This window comes from Montipora foliosa, chromosome 12, assembly GCF_036669935.1.
Source record: "Montipora foliosa isolate CH-2021 chromosome 12, ASM3666993v2, whole genome shotgun sequence".
Lineage (NCBI taxonomy): Eukaryota > Metazoa > Cnidaria > Anthozoa > Scleractinia > Acroporidae > Montipora > Montipora foliosa.
The window spans coordinates 5,245,749-5,263,103 of NC_090880.1; the positions used below are offsets into that span (position 1 = coordinate 5,245,749).

At 39.9% G+C, this 17,355-nt stretch overlaps 1 protein-coding gene across 2 annotated transcripts in view; it reads left to right on the top strand.

The window, feature by feature from the left end:
- Positions 1–13,320, top strand: part of LOC137978477 (MAM and LDL-receptor class A domain-containing protein 2-like) — a 359,940-nt gene extending 346,620 nt beyond the window's left edge. The window contains exons 28-37 of one of the 2 annotated variants that reach the window (XM_068825420.1): positions 5,617–5,673; positions 6,815–6,871; positions 7,676–7,732; positions 8,561–8,617; positions 9,446–9,502; positions 10,644–10,700; positions 11,282–11,407; positions 12,185–12,310; positions 13,012–13,137; positions 13,270–13,320. In XM_068825420.1, coding sequence (XP_068681521.1) covers positions 5,617–5,673; positions 6,815–6,871; positions 7,676–7,732; positions 8,561–8,617; positions 9,446–9,502; positions 10,644–10,700; positions 11,282–11,407; positions 12,185–12,310; positions 13,012–13,137; positions 13,270–13,313 — 764 coding nt within the window. In that variant the 3' untranslated portion in view covers positions 13,314–13,320. Of the gene's footprint in view, positions 1–5,616; positions 5,674–6,814; positions 6,872–7,675; positions 7,733–8,560; positions 8,618–9,445; positions 9,503–10,643; positions 10,752–11,281; positions 11,411–12,184; positions 12,311–13,011; positions 13,138–13,269 lie in introns of those variants that run through there. The other variant, XM_068825425.1, reaches the window with a different exon arrangement.
- Positions 13,321–17,355: the final 4,035 nt, after the last annotated feature.

The window sequence follows — 17,355 nt, forward strand, 5'->3', positions numbered from 1 at the left end:
TTTATGGACAGCCAGATAAGTAAAGTTCACACACCTACTATTTTCTGCGTTGTCCCGAGAGATTTGGGACGCTTCCTTTTTCCCTTCAGATCAGACGTGTCGTCACTTACAATATAAGCGGCCGATTATATGAGGCGAGTTAGCTCGTTTAGCCGAGATCCCGGCACATCTGAGAAAAACACCAAAAATCAAGTTTGCGATGACAAGGAAGAATCTAAGCCCAGTTAGCGGAGATCACGGTATTATGATGCCGGGATCTCGGCTAACTGGCCGGAGATTTTTCCATGTCATCGCGTTCACCGGGACAGCCCGGTTAGCCAGGCCAGAGATTTCTAACCACATTACTCCACTTTAGAGCAAAATGGCCCTCGGAATAGTCGTTTTTTTATGTTTAAATTAAGGACAAATAAGATAGAAGGCTTCTTTAAATTGCAGAATGGTGAATTTTAACAACAATTTAGCGAGACAAACGTCTCTCCACTTCTTCTTGTTGTTGTCATCTTTTTTTCACACGTTCTATTCTACATTTAGCCCAAGCCGGGCTCACCTCATGTAATACTGGTCTAGCACTCATCCCGGTAAACCCGATGAGCCCGGCTGACCGGGCTGGCCCGGCTCATGTAATCGGCCCCTAAATAGACAAGGCGTATAGCTTCCCAGACCTCTCGCGGCCGCGTGGCTCCAGAATTTAGCAGAATTTCTCACAATTCCAAAGGGCGCTCGCCTCACAGCCTTGGGCACGTGAAAAGTCAATAATTTTTGTGGCATCGTGCCAAGATTCATCGCATTTACACGGCTCTGCAACCTCAAAATCCTCCTGGATTTTCAAGCTTTGCTCAGATTTTTGCCATCGCCATATGATCGGGACAGAAGTGGTCGATCATTGGAATTTGATCAACATGACATTAACCAATCAAAAAGCGCAGATTTATAATTTGTCCTTCTTGGGGTAAATCTGAGGACCTTTTAATGATAAAACAACAACACCGCGAAGCGGCAAGGACATACAGCAAAGATGGCGACGCAATGCGAACAAAAGAATTACGTCATGTGAGAAAATATTTATCCAATAGAAACGATCAGCCGTGCAGCATGCATTATCATAAAATAATACTTCTAACACTACCACTTGATAAACATGATGCACAGCTAACAACAACTAAATGAACACATACCGAAAAACGAATCTAAAGCTCAGGCAATGTCAATCACAAAAAGTAAATTTCTCAGTTTCTCAAAAGACAGTTTTCCGATTCTTTTGGTCATTATGTCTGCAAGCATGTCCCCAGTAGGACAGTAAATCACTCTGATTTCATTTGAAAGAACTCTTTCGCGAACAAAATGATGACAAATGTCAATGTGTTTGGTTCTGCTGTGGTACTTTGCATTCTTATCCAATTCAATGACGCCTTGGTTGTCTTCATAGATGGTGGTTGGGGCATCCATCTGCTCACCAAAACCTTTCAATAAACGACGTCGTAACCACAAAGCTTCCTGAGCAGCTGAACTCAGGGCTACATACTCTGCTTCAGTGGAGGACTTGGCAAAAGTTGACTGCCTCCTGCTTGACCAACTGATTGTACTCTTAGCGATCTGAAATACGTAGCCTGACGTTGATCTACGAGTGTCGACGTCTCCTGCCCAATCCGCACCACTGTAACCTACTAATTGGGGTTCACCTTCTTCGCCTGTAGAAAATTGTAGACCATACTTCAACGTTCCTTTAAGATATCTTAGAACTCGCTTGACGCCCATCCAGTGATCCTTACTTGGCCTTGGTATATACTGAGAGAGAACTCCAACTGCAGCAGCAATATCTGGTCTTGTTGCTGTCAACATATAGGTTAGACATCCAATCGCTTGTTGGTAAGTCTGAACATTGAAAGGTTCGTCATCTGGTGATAACTGTTGAAACTTCCTTCCGGGCTCAAAAAGGGCTCAAGTGGTCTACAATTTTCCATCCCAAATTTATTGAGGACTTTCTCCACGTTGTTACGCTGAGTTATGGTCAATGTTCTGTTCTCTTTGTTTCGCTTGATTGACATACCAAGCAGGTAGTGAATCTCACCTTGGTCAATCATCTCAAATCCTTTGCATAATGCAGCTTTCTCTTCTTTAAGCAGTATAAAGCTGTTTGAGACTGGAATGATGTCGTTAACGTACACCCCCAAAAACACGAAACTGATTTGACCATTAGCTTCTTTCACCGACTTCACATAAATGCAGCCATCTGCATTGCTTTTGCGATAGCCAACTACTTCAGTGCTCATCCAGAGTGTTTTTCCAACAACGAGCTGACTGTTTCAGTCCATAAATGCTCTTCTTCAATTTTCAAACATGACTGGGTTTAGCAACATCAACAAATCCTTCTGGTTGTGGTTTTCCTAATATTATATAAATGATAAAAGGCGGTCTGGCAGATCTTATTAATGTGTTTGTCCATCTTTAGCTGATTATCCAGCCAACAGCCGAGGTTCTTATCTTCACTGCTAGGAGCAATTGTATAATCGCCCACCGCCAAGGAGTCGATGTTGACCTTTGCGAGTTGCTGTCTTGTTCCAATAATGACAAATTCTGTTTTGTCGTCATTCGGTTTCAACATGTCTGATAGCATCCATTCCCTTATGTCCGCTACGCAGCTTTCCATGGCCTGAACAGCAGCCAGTTGTTCATCATCAAAGCTGGCATTAAAGGAGATGTATAATTGTGTGTCGTCGGCGTATGTGTGTACATTAGGTAGATGGCGCTCAATGAGCTTAAACAGCTTGCTGGTATGGAGGATAAACAGGAGAGGTCCAAGGCAAGATCCTTGAGGTACACCATACTTTGTTCCAAGTTTATTGGAAGTTGCACCATTGATCGAGACAGAAAAGAACCGGTTGTGCAGATGAGTTTTAAACCAGGAATAGGCGTGCTCTGAAATACCAAAGTCAGTGTAAAGACGATTGAGCAAAATAGAGTGATCGACAGTGTCGAGGGCAGTGCTGAGGTCAAGCAGTGCAAGAAGGGTGGCGCGCTTCTGATTCATATTAAGGAGTATGTCGTTTTTTTACACGAAGCAGGGCAGTTTCTGTGCTGTGGAATCTACGGTATGAGGACTGGGCTTTAGGATAGAGTGCATGCGCAGTCAAGTGATCGTGGGTTTGACTGAACACTGCTCGCTCTACCAGCTTCGGGACAAATGAGAGATTGCTGATAGGACGTAAGTTGCTGCAAACGAGCTCTGCTTTTGGATTCTTCAACCTCGGGTGAACGTCGGCCAGTTTCCAGTCATCGTGGAAGAGTCCAGTTTGCAGTGACAGATTAAGCATTCTTGTAAGTACCGGTAACAGCACATCCAGGCAATCCATCACAAGAGGGGTAGGCATGGGATCAAGTGAGCAGGATTTCTTTGTACATTTCATGATTAAACGGCTGACGTCATCCTCGCTTAAGACCGAAAACGATTCAAGACTGGCTGTACATATAGAGCGTGATTGTGCAGATGGATTAGAAATGGTGGCAGCTATGTCTAGTTCACTGCGAAGCCGATTGATCTTTTGCACAAAGAAGTTTCCAATATCATTTGCTGAGACCGTACTGTCATTATATCCCTGGAAGGTCAAATCAGTTTGCTGATCAAACAAAGATTTTGCACGCCTAAAAAGGTTTCCGCTGATCAGTACTGATCTCTTGTATAAAATCGGTATAATAGTCTTTCCGAGGTTTTTTCATAATGAAAGTGGCGTGGTTTTTCTTAGCTTTAAATTTAAGATCAGAAAATCGCTGTGTAGTATTGTCCTGCGCCATTGTTTCTGCGCTCTACGGCGTTCTCTCTTAGCGAGCTTAACCTCGCGGGTGAACCAGGGAACAATAGGCCTTTCAGTGACAGTCTTAGTGATCACAGGTGCATGACGATCTATCGCAGATATAAGGGTGTTGTCATAACAACGGACAAGACCATTCAGGTCATACGACTGTGAGTTTTTACACGGGTCAGATTCAACAAGCTCTTCACGTAATGAATCCACATTGATTGACTTTAACTTCCTGAACAAGATCTGAGATTTTTTTGGAGGAGGTTTGTCAATCTTGAGTTTACAGTGAACCGGAAAGTGATCGGAGAACAGATAGTCCGTCAATGGCGTTGGGATTTCAAACGCAACAGATTGCCTCGTTATATTGAGGTCGAGAGTATGTCCACTAGTGTGAGTTGGGACGGAGACATGTTGCTCGAGTCCAGTACTCTCCAGTAGATCACGGAGTCTAATCGCGTCAGCATCTTCAGCAATGTCCACATGGATATTTAGGTCACCCGCAATCGCCAGATGGTTGGTACAAAAATATTAACAAAAATTAAGACAAAAAAGGAAAAAAAAACACTCATAAAAGAAAAACTGCAGGAAAAAAAGAATCCGAGAATTTCAAGACTCGAACTCGGGTTCATAGCCCTCACCCTAAACAACAGAATCCTAACCCGAACCCTAACTCATATGACCAGCGAGACACGACTCCCAGCTGTGTTGTCTTTTCATTCAGACGGGAGTGTTCAATATAGAGGATTTGATCTATCTTTCTCCTTTTTTCCACTTGGTGAGTTCCAGAGTAACGCACTATCCAAGAAGTGCAGCGTTGTGTAGGTTGAAGCATGGTAGTGTAGTGTAGTGTAGTTTAGCAATGCTTGCTGTATTGTGGTGTCTTGTCGTGTCGACTGGTGTCGTGCCGTGTATATAGAGTATAGTAGATAAGTGCTCGCTGGTATGTGTAGTGCAGTGCACTGCAATGCGGTGTGGTGTGGTACGGTGCGGTGAGGAGTCGTGTTGTATCATGTCGCATTGTCTAGGGTAGAGTAGTAGAGTGTAGGTTATTGTATTGGGGTGTCATGTAGTGTATTCTAGTGTGTAAGCCACATGGGTTCCGAAAAAACATGCACGGGCTCATCGGTCCATTAAAACAATGGTACAAATTTTCTCAAGTCAGTTCTTATGGAAAATAGTTCATAAAAATGGAATTCAAGACTTTTGTCATTATTGATATATCTGCACGCAGGGAAAGCGAATGTTGAACTCATGAACTTGCTATTTATAGTGTAGTGCAGTGTAGCGAAGACATTTCTCAGCTACACTGCCTAATGTTTCATGACAGGTTGTGCTTGTGGGCTTATTCCATTATCGGTATCTCGAAAATAAAACTATTTCCTGCATTAATTCCGTCATGTGTTAATCCTTGCCGCTAAAATACTAACCAGCAGTCTTCATGTGAAGTTACCTCTAAGTCTTATTAAATTTATGTACGCTTCTTTTGTGAATTAATAAATAAGAGGTTTCTAATGAAGTTGGCGCAACCTTAAACGAAGGACAACGAATTCCCATTTTTACTATACAAATTTCAAATACCGATCAACTGGAACAACTTAACAGTGTTTAGGGGATGACTGGCTCTTTTACTAATTAAACTTTGAAAATATATACTCTCTGTTCGTAAAATTTGATAGAGGATCACCACAAGCTGTGCTTCGAACGATATTGCCCTGGAAATTGAGCAGATCCGGCTGCACTTATACTTAGTCGAGGCCTGCTCCTTCAACTTTAGAAGAAGTGCTTCGGTTTATTTGTTATTGTTGTTATTTCACTACAGGGAACGCCACACTGCGTCCTTACACGACTCAACGACCAACAACGACACCGAGGCCAAGTGAGTAAAGGTCGCACTGGGTTGTAAAGTAAAGACCATCCCATAACTTTCAAGGGATTAACTCGTTTATTATATTATGCAAGTAACACAGAGATTGCATGAGCTCATTGTTTCTAAGTAAGGGGTACAGAATGGCACGACGAGTGTCGTCATGTTAGCAGAAAAATGAATTGTCCGTTTTTACAGCAGTTTTGTTATGTGCTGTATTTCCTGTTTTGTGTTGGGTATCGTGGTTACTGGGTACTGGCTATTTTGTGTTGGATATTTAACCCACTCCTCCTCAAATGTCTTCTGCACCAAGTACGTACAACCTTACTTGTAGAAAGCCATCCACAAATAAGAAGAAAAAGAAATCCAACCCAGGAGATTAACCCTTTTTAATACTCAAGCTGCATGCTTTCAACAACTCGTTCATGGTCCTTTTCATGCTCTAACATCATATTTTGAATTGAGTTTAACTTAATTAACAATTCTTCCTTGAGCGCGCGTTGGATATGAAGTGGCAAATAGCCAATGAGGCACTTAGCGCTGATTTGGCGATAACCAGTCTCACATTCAACAAGCGTGAATGCAATGATTAATTAATTAAATTTTCAGTGCAGTGTAGCGAAGACATTTCTCAGCTACACTGCCTAATGTTTCATGACAGGTTGTGCTTGTGGGCTTATTCCATTATCGGTATCTCGAAAATAAAACTATTTCCTGCATTAATTCCGTCATGTGTTAATCCTTGCCGCTAAAATACTAACCAGCAGTCTTCATGTGAAGTTACCTCTAAGTCTTATTAAATTTATGTACGCTTCTTTTGTTAATTAATAAATAAGAGGTTTCTAATAAAGTTGGCGCAACCTTAAACGAAGGACAACGAATTCCCATTTTTACTATACAAATTTCAAATACCGATCAACTGGAAGAACTTAACAGTGTTTAGGGGATGACTGGCTCTTTTACTGATTAAACTTCGAAAATATATACTCTCTGTTCGTAAAATTTGATAGAGGATCAGCACAAGCTATGCTTCGAACGATATTGCCCTGGAAATTGAGCAGATCCGGCTGCACTTATACTTAGTCGAGGCCTGCTCCTTCAACTTTAGAAGAAGTGCTTCGGTTTATTTGTTATTGTTGTTATTTCACTACAGGGAACGCCACACTGCGTCCTTACACGACTCAACGACCAACAACGACACCGAGGCCAAGTGAGTAAAGGTCGCACTGGCTTGTAAAGTAAAGACCATCCCATAACTTTCAAGGGATTAACTCGTTTATTATATTATGCAAGTAACACAGAGATTGCATGAGCTCATTGTTTCTAAGTAAGGGGTACAGAATGTCACGACGAGTGTCGTCATGTTAGCACAAAAATGAATTGTCCGTTTTTACAGCAGTTTTGTGTTGGGTATCGTGGTTACTGGGTACTGGCTATTTTGTGTTGGATATTTAACCCACTCCTCCTCAAATGTCTTCTGCACCAAGTACGTACAACCTTACTTGTAGAAAGCCATCCACAAATAAGAAGAAAAAGAAATCCAACCCAGGAGATTAACCCTTTTTAATACTCAAGCTGCATGCTTTCAACAACTCGTTCATGGTCCTTTTCATGCTCTAACATCATATTTTGAATTGAGTTTAACTTAATTAACAATTCTTCCTTGAGCGCGCGTTGGATATGAAGTGGCAAATAGCCAATGAGGCACCTAGCGCTGATTTGGCGATAACCAGTCTCACATTCAACAAGCGTGAATGGAATGATTAATTAATTAAATTTTCATTAAATTCTGAGCGCTTGGACACTTGACAGGTTCTAGCTGGGCAACACTTGACGCAATCAGTTTTAGATGAGGTTATAATCGAGATTGAGTCAACCAATCAGAAAGCTAAAAATGTGATATTTAATAATAACATTTATTGTATTTTACTTTTAGGTATTTTTACTTCTCCTGCTCCTTCAACTTTAGAAGAAGTGCTTCGGTTTATTTGTTATTGTTGTTATTTCACTACAGGGAACGCCACACTGCGTCCTTACACGACTCAACCACCAACAACGACACCGAGGCCAAGTGAGTAAAGGTCGCACTGGGTTGTAAAGTAAAGACCATCCCATAACTTTCAAGGGATGAACTCGTTTATTATATTATGCAAGTAACACAGAGATTGCATGAGCTCATTGTTTCTAAGTAAGGGGTACAGAATGGCACGACGAGTGTCGTCATGTTAGCAGAAAAATGAATTGTCCGTTTTTACAGCAGTTTTGTTATGTGCTGTATTTCCTGTTTTGTGTTGGGTATCGTGGTTACTGGGTACTGGCTATTTTGTGTTGGATATTTAACCCACTCCTCCTCAAATGTCTTCTGCCCCAAGTACGTACAACCTTACTTGTAGAAAGCCATCCACAAATAAGAAGAAAAAGAAATCCAACCCAGGAGATTAACCCTTTTTAATACTCAAGCTGCATGCTTTCAACAACTCGTTCATGGTCCTTTTCATGCTCTAACATCATATTTTGAATTGAGTTTAACTTAATTAACAATTCTTCCTTGAGCGCGCGTTGGATATGAAGTGGCAAATAGCCAATGAGGCACTTAGCGCTGATTTGGCGATAACCAGTCTCACATTCAACAAGCGTGAATGGAATGATTAATTAATTAAATTTTCATTAAATTCTGAGCGCTTGGACACTTGACAGGTTCTAGCTGGGCAACACTTGACGCAATCAGTTTTAGATGAGGTGATAATCGAGATTGAGTCAACCAATCAGAAAGCTAAAAATGTGATATTTAATAATAACATTTATTGTATTTTACTTTTAGGTATTTTTACTTCTCCTGCTCCTTCAACTTTAGAAGAAGTGCTTCGGTTTATTTGTTATTGTTGTTATTTCACTACAGGGAACGCCACACTGCGTCCTTACACGACTCAACGACCAACAACGACACCGAGGCCAAGTGAGTAAAGGTCGCACTGGGTTGTAAAGTAAAGACCATCCCATAACTTTCAAGGGATTAACTCGTTTATTATATTATGCAAGTAACACAGAGATTGCATGAGCTCATTGTTTCTAAGTAAGGGGTACACAATGGCACGACGAGTGTCGTCATGTTAGCACAAAAATGAATTGTCCGTTTTTAAAGCAGTTTTGTTATGTGCTGTATTTCCTGTTTTGTGTTGGGTATCGTGGTTACTGGGTACTGGCTATTTTGTGTTGGATATTTAACCCACTCCTCCTCAAATATCTTCTGCACCAAGTACGTACAACCTTACTTGTAGAAAGCCATCCACAAATAAGAAGAAAAAGAAATCCAATCCAGGAGATTAACCCTTTTTAATACTCAAGCTGCATGCTTTCAACAACTCGTTCATGGTCCTTTTCATGCTCTAACATCATATTTTGAATTGAGTTTAACTTAATTAACAATTCTTCCTTGAGCGCGCGTTGGATATGAAGTGGCAAATAGCCAATGAGGCACCTAGCGCTGATTTGGCGATAACCAGTCTCACATTCAACAAGCGTGAATGGAATGATTAATTAATTAAATTTTCATTAAATTCTGAGCGCTTGGACACTTGACAGGTTCCAGCTGGGCAACACTTGACGCAATCAGTTTTAGATGAGGTTATAATCGAGATTGAGTCAACCAATCAGAAAGCTAAAAATGTGATATTTAATAATAACATTTATTGTATTTTACTTTTAGGTATTTTTACTTCTCCTGCTCCTTCAACTTTAGAAGAAGTGCTTCGGTTTATTTGTTATTGTTGTTGTTTCACTACAGGGAACGCCACACTGCGTCCTTACACGACTCAACGACCAACAACGACACCGAGGCCAAGTGAGTAAAGGTCGCACTGGGTTGTAAAGTAAAGACCATCCCATAACTTTCAAGGGATGAACTCGTTTATTATATTATGCAAGTAACACAGAGATTGCATGAGCTCATTGTTTCTAAGTAAGGGGTACAGAATGGCACGACGAGTGTCGTCATGTTAGCACAAAAATTAATTGTCCGTTTTTACAGCAGTTTTGTTATGTGCTGTATTTCCTGTTTTGTGTTGGGTATCGTGGTTACTGGGTACTGGCTATTTTGTGTTGGATATTTAACCCACTCCTCCTCAAATGTCTTCTGCACCAAGTACGTACAACCTTACTTGTAGAAAGCCATCCACAAATAAGAAGAAAAAGAAATCCAACCCAGGAGATTAACCCTTTTTAATACTCAAGCTGCATGCTTTCAACAACTCGTTCATGGTCCTTTTCATGCTCTAACATCATATTTTGAATTGAGTTTAACTTAATTAACAATTCTTCCTTGAGCGCGCGTTGGATATGAAGTGGCAAATAGCCAATGAGGCACTTAGCGCTGATTTGGCGATAACCAGTGTCACATTTAACAAGCGTGAATGGAATGATTAATTAATTAAGTTTTCAGTGCAGTGTAGCGAAGACATTTCTCAGCTACACTGCCTAATGTTTCATGACAGGTTGTGCTTGTGGGCTTATTCCATTATCGGTATCTCGAAAATAAAACTATTTCCTGCATTAATTCCGTCATGTGTTAATCCTTGCCGCTAAAATACTAACCAGCAGTCTTCATGTGAAGTTACCTCTAAGTCTTATTAAATTTATGTACGCTTCTTTTGTGAATTAATAAATAAGAGGTTTCTAATGAAGTTGGCGCAACCTTAAACGAAGGACAACGAATTCCCATTTTTACTATACAAATTTCAAATACCGATCAACTGGAACAACTTAACAGTGTTTAGGGGATGACTGGCTCTTTTACTGATTAAACTTCGAAAATATATACTCTCTGTTCGTAAAATTTGATAGAGGATCAGCACAAGCTATGCTTCGAACGATATTGCCCTGGAAATTGAGCAGATCCGGCTGCACTTATACTTAGTCGAGGCCTGCTCCTTCAACTTTAGAAGAAGTGCTTCGGTTTATTTGTTATTGTTGTTATTTCACTACAGGGAACGCCACACTGCGTCCTTACACGACTCAACGACCAACAACGACACCGAGGCCATGTGAGTAAAGGTCGCACTGGGTTGTAAATGAAGTGGCAAATAGCCAATGAGGTACTTAGCGCTGATTTGGCGATAACCAGTCTCACATTCAACAAGCGTGAATGGAATGATTAATTAATTAAATTTTCATTAAATTCTGAGCGCTTGGACACTTGACAGGTTCTAGCTGGGCAACACTTGACGCAATCAGTTTTAGATGAGGTTATAATCGAGAATGAGTCAACCAATCAGAAAGCTAAAAATGTGATATTTAATAATAACATTTATTGTATTTTACTTTTAGGTATTTCTACTTCGACCACAGTAGCACCAAATACCACCCCTTCTCCGATCGCCTCTGGACCAAATACACTAAACTCTGCTTTTCTTCAAACCACTCCTCCTCAAACGCCTTCTACACCAAATAAGTACAGCTCTACCTGTAGAAAGCTATCAAATAGTAATAAGAAAAAGCACTCTAACCCAGGAACTTAGCCCCGTTTGATACTTAGCTGCTCTCAACAACTCCTTCGTTGCCCTGTTTATGCCTGAACTTCAGATTTTGAATTGAGTTAATAAGAATTATTGTATTTTACTTTTAGGTATTTTTTCTTCGACAAGAGTAGCACCGAATACCACCCTTTCTCGGATTCCAATCGCCTTTGGGCCAAGTACATTAAACTCTGCTTCTATTCAAACCAATCTTCCTCGAACGCCTTCAGCTCCAAGTACGTACAACGTTACCTATAGAAAAACCATCAAATAGTAAGAAGAAAAGACAAAACTAACCTAGGAACTTAATTCCGTTTAATACTCAAGCTGCATGCTTCAAACAACTCGTTCATGGTCTATTTCATGCTTTAACATCATATTTTGAATTGAGTTTAACTTAATTAATAATTTTTCCATGAGCGAGCGCTGGATATGAGATGGTAAATAGCCAACGAGGCGCTTAGCGCCGAGTTGGTGATAGCCAGTCTCATATTCAATAAGCGCAAATGGAATGATTCTTTAATTAAATTTTCATTAAATTCTGAACGCTTGGACACTTGAAAATTAAAGCAAATCAGGTTCTGGGCAACACTTGACGCAATCAGTATTATATGAGGTGATAACCGAGATTGAGTCAACCAATCAGAAAGCTAAAAACGTGATATGCAAGGTCAAAAATTTAATAATAACAATTATTGTATTTTACTTTTAGGTATTTTTACTTCGACCACAGTAGCACCAAATACCATCCCTTCTCCGATCGACTCTGGACCAAATACACTAAACTCTGCTTTTCTTCAAACCACTCCTCCTCAAACGCCTTCTACACCAAATAACTACAGCTTTACTTGTAGAAAACGATCAAATAATAATAAGAAAAAGCACTCTAACCCAGGAAATTCACCCCGTTTAATGCTTGGCTGCTGCTAACAACTCGTCCATGGTCCTCCTGTTCATGCCTTAACTTCAAATTTCAGATTGAGTTAATAAGAATTATTGTATTTTAATTTTAGGTATTTTTTCTTCGACAAGAGTAGCACCGAATACCACCCCTTCTCCGACTCCGATCGCCCTTGAGCCAAGTACATTAAACTCTGCTTCTATTCAAACCAATCTTCCTCAAACGCCTTCAGCACCAAGTACGTACAACGTTACCTATAGAAAGCCATCAAATAGTAAGAAGAAAAAGTAATCTAACCTAGGAACTTAATTCCGTTTAATACTCAAGCTGCATGCTTCAAACAACTCGTTCATGGTCTTTTTCATGCTTTAACATCATATTTTGAATTGAGTTTAACTTAATTAACAATTTTTCCATGAGCGAGCGCTGGATATGAGATGGTAAATAGCCAACGAGGCGCTTAGCGCCGAGTTGGTGATAGCCAGTCTCATATTCAATAAGCGCAAATGAAATGATTCTTTAATTAAATTTTCATTAAATTCTGAACGCTTGGACACTTGAAAATTAAAGCAAATCAGGTTCTGGGCAAAACTTGACGCAATCAGTATTGTATGAGGGGATAACCGAGATTGAGTCAACCAATCAGAAAGCTAAAATCGTGATATGCGAGGTCAAAAATTTAATAATAACAATTATTGTATTTTATTTTTAAGTATTTTTACTTCGACCACAGTAGCACCAAATACCATCCCTTCTCCGATCGACTCTGGACCAAATACACTAAACTCTGCTTTTCTTCAAACCACTCCTCCTCAAACGCCTTCTACACCAAATAACTTTAGCTTTACTTTTGGCTGCTGCTAACAACTCGACCATGGTCCTGTTCATTCCATCAAATTTTGAATTGAGTTAATAAGAATTATTGTATTTTACTTTTAGGTATTTTTTCTTCGACAAGAGTAGCACCGAATACCACCCCTTCTCAGAATCTGATCATCCTTGGGCCAAGTACATTAAACTCTGCTTCTATTCAAACCACTACTCCTCGAACGCCTCCTGCACCAGGTATGTACAACTTTACTGTACAATGACATCGGATAAATAGTAGCAACCATACAATCGGCACATACTCCGGTTTTCAAACTGGACGAAGCGTGCTGATTACCGGTAGCGTAGCTGTGCTGTCTTTTCATTTAGACGGGAGTTTTCAATATGGAGGATTTGACCTATTCTTCTCCTAGTTTCCACTTGGTGAGTTATGCAGTAAACGAGCGCACGAAGAAGTGCAGTGAATTAAGTGAAGTGAAGTGTTGCGTTGTGTAGGGTAAAGTATGATGGGGTTGGGTAGGGTAGTATGGTGTATTGTGGTGTAGGGTATTGTTTTATTGTAGAGAAGTGGAGTTTAGTGAGGTTTAGTGTATATATTGCGGTGTTCTGTCGTGTGGCCCGCATGGTGTTGTGTCGTGAAGAGTAAAGTCAACTGAAGTCAGTTTTTGTGTTAACTCACACAAATATTATTTACAGAAAATTAACATTAAGACAATTTCAAAATCTAAAAACAAGGTAATCACAGATAGCTAAAACACAAGAGTTGCGCGAAAGTTTGACACCAAAATAGTTCAGGGAACTAATGGAGTAGGTGACCCAAATGAAAATAAAGATTGTGTAAGGATCACGATGCTGAACAACATATTAGTGTGGAGCATTTTCTCTGTACTGAATGGTCGAAGCTTACCTCGCTTTCGAGCATGACGTATTGCATCAAAAATCTTGGACACTTTCTGGTGGAAATGTTTACCGTTCGGGTATAATAACAGTTGTTGTAAATTTTCGGAAATCTTTTCTGAAAAAAAGTTTTGTTCAATAGAATTTCCACCAGAAACGTCCGAAAATTATGTTGACTGGAAAGTACCCCGGATTTTTTTCTGGTTTGAATCCCTCGTGTTATGTCAAACATTTGGAACCGTGCATCTTTCGGGTGCTTTTATTGCGTTATGTTATTCGAAATCCTTTCTCGAAGTCGCAGGGAAGTGTGAACGATTTCTGTTGGATATTTCAAGGGACCGCTTACATACATACATACATACATACATAGTTTATTTACTTTTAGAACAGTTTTGTAGCAAAGGCTAATCTAGGCCGTTTGGCGTTTTGTTCTCAGCCTTTTCGAATTTGAGGGAGTGAGTAAGTCATCGTGTTGAATCCTAGAAAAGGTGAAGTATGCAGGCCGTGGGTGCAGTGGCTATTGGGCCTCATAGCCATGCGTTTTGGATAGAAAAAATATTAAACTTACCGAGCTATCACGTCACAAGATTATCGTTTATTTTTTTATTTTTTTATTTAAACACATTCACTTACATGTTTGCCCCAAGAGCAAAATGAACTCATCACGGGGGGCTTACATCTAAACTAATTTTAACATAGAAGATTAACACGGGCACGGGATAGATACATCAAAGTTGGTCAAAAAAGTTAGCCTCTCATATAAAGTGCTGAACATGAGAGAAAATTTCAATGTTTTCATTGTTTCTCAAGTCAGAAGACCCAAACAAAAAGTTCATCCTTTTGCTGCATGGTTAGAATGACAAAACTATCGATCAAAGTCTATACGAGCAGCAGCAGTGAGCAAGTCAAATCTGAGGACAACAAAATTAGGACACTGTAAAATGAAATGAGTTTCAGTCTCATTAGAACAGCTAGAAATATAGGTGAAGACTTGACCGCGATCTTAAAAAGATAATAATTTAGACCAAAGCGTGTTGCCGCAGTCTAGTATGAATTAATGGAGGAATATCTGTCAAGAGCATAATCAAAGGCGAAAAATACTCTAGAACATTGTAATTAACTCACGCGCTGTAAAAGGTCTTTCTTCCCTTCTAAACTAAACTGTGGAAGGACATTGACTTGGAAATTCGTGAATCTGATTCAATTGGTCCTTTTAAGATAACACGGGCGCCAATCATTCAGTATCTTAAAGTAATAGATCAGTTTATGAATAGCGCGTCTGACTTTCCTCTCCTTCCACCCCAACTCTGCCATATAGTCTGGCAGCATATATATTTCCGGTGAGCATTTTTTGCTGAAAGCAAGCCACATCTTTAGATATGTTGAGGGAACCCTAAGGAACCTCAAAATACATGTTGCCAGTTTTGCAACCTGCTCTAGGACCATTTAGGGGATATTTTAGAAATCCCCCTTTAAAACATGCTTGGAAACGAGGCTACGGAATAATATACACTTTAACTTCGTTTATTATGGACAAATTGTCACCAAAATAGAAGGAGAAACGTGAATCGATATTACCGTTGATATCATGAACACATACGAAACCACTATTTGTTACACCATTGGTCGCGTGACTGAATGAGCATGGAAGCGAGGTTAGTTTACAAAAATAGCTTTCCACCCTTTCGCAATACTATTGCCGCTCCGAGTTACAAAAGGAAACCTAGTTAATTTCTCTTAAAGTTTTCCCTGTAGAGAATTACCTGTACGGGTCCGATGTAATAATATTTTTTGGTTGTCAATTTTTGGATTATGGCCGTTGCCATGGCGACATCGTATCTAATGAGAGGCAGATAAATTCTTATCTTTGACCTAAATTCTTTAATAGTTAAACTTTCCTTCGGTGATTTTTTTTTATTCTTTGCCACATTATGGAGATGCAAGCGCAAATATTGCCTGACGTTTGAAGTGGTAGAAAGGTTCGGTCGTTCACATCGTTTAGCCAATATTCTGTAATTTGTCATTTTTCTAAATAAATTCTATTAGCTCTGACAGATTTTAACAAATACAGGTTATTTGATAGATATTTGATATTGCACAAGAAAAACCACGTGATGACTAGTTAATAATATACATGAAAAAATTCGATCCAATCAAAAGCGAGAATTCTGTGAGCAAATTGCACTGAATTAACTCTTTTGCGCTGATTAACTCTCTTTTGCACTGTCTTTACAAGAACATCACTGCTCTCAACCAATCAGAATAGACTAATTTGTTTGGAATAAAATTGCATGGCTCTCCTATAGTCAAAATTTAGGAATGGTATTCCTAAAGTTCTCCGGCCTTGGTGGTATCTTGCTTGATCCTACCAATTATGGAGATGGTATGGAGATGCCAAAACCTACGCATATGCGAGTATATTCCTAACAGAAACACCAACGTTGATGACGACTATGATAAGGATACATTAAAAAGATATTTACGATACATTGAAAAGCCATTTACGATTACTATGATTACTATGATGATGATCATTATTACGATGGTGATAAATCGACCTACAAAATCAAGGAGTTAACATCTTTTATCTCCTGTACAGCAGTAAAGCAGGACGCTCATCACTACCAGAAATTCAAAAATATAAAAAAAGGCGGCTCGAAATTACAAAGGATTGTAGGCCGGATAAAAAAGAAAATTTAAATAGTATGTGTGTCTGAACGAGTAACCTACTTCCCTTGATCGTAGACGAAAGATTCTTGTTATAGCCTTCATGGAATACGATTGCCATGGTAAAAACTGCAAAACATTCCATCATCTCTCTCTTTCCCCCTGTGTTTTGGTTGTGGAAGCCATGTTTAAACATGTGTAACCAGGTACTTGCCAGTATATTCCGCTGTGCACATTCATTGAAGACAGCTAAACTGGTCTAAAATCAGACGTAACTGATTAGAGTGTATTTTGAAGTGGTTGTGAAGCGGACAATTTTTAACCCACTTTATGTTTTTTTGCGATTCAAGAAGACCCTAAATCTGCGGAAGAAAGATCGTTTAGTGTCTTTTAATTTAGACGCTCCGTACACTTTCGCGATCGTTCCATCATGTTGTGTTACAATTTGTGTTACATGTTGTAATTTGACGCCATCAAGCTTGCGTGAACGAAATGACTCGCAGCGCTCCTACTTGGCTCCTGTAGGTCAGTGGTAGGGCACCTGAAATAGTACACGAATGATCATGTAGGCTGGCCTCGGAAAGGAGGAAACAGAATTTTTTCACCACGAGCGTCACCGAGTCAAAATCAGGAAAATACATTTCTCAGCCACATTTGCCAACGTTTGTTCCTTTTTTGCGTTCGACGAAGGAGAACGCATTCTAATCATGTCTGTCCCGCGGGATGTCCCTCAGGTATCGATCGTGTTGCCATCCGTTTGCACCATTTGGATAACATCTTGTTCTGGCACAAATAACCTCGATCTCATGTGACAATGTTTGCGACTTGCCCGAGTGAAATCAAGTCCTGTTGGACAGGGTTAATACCTGGATGGGTGACCGTCCGGCAATA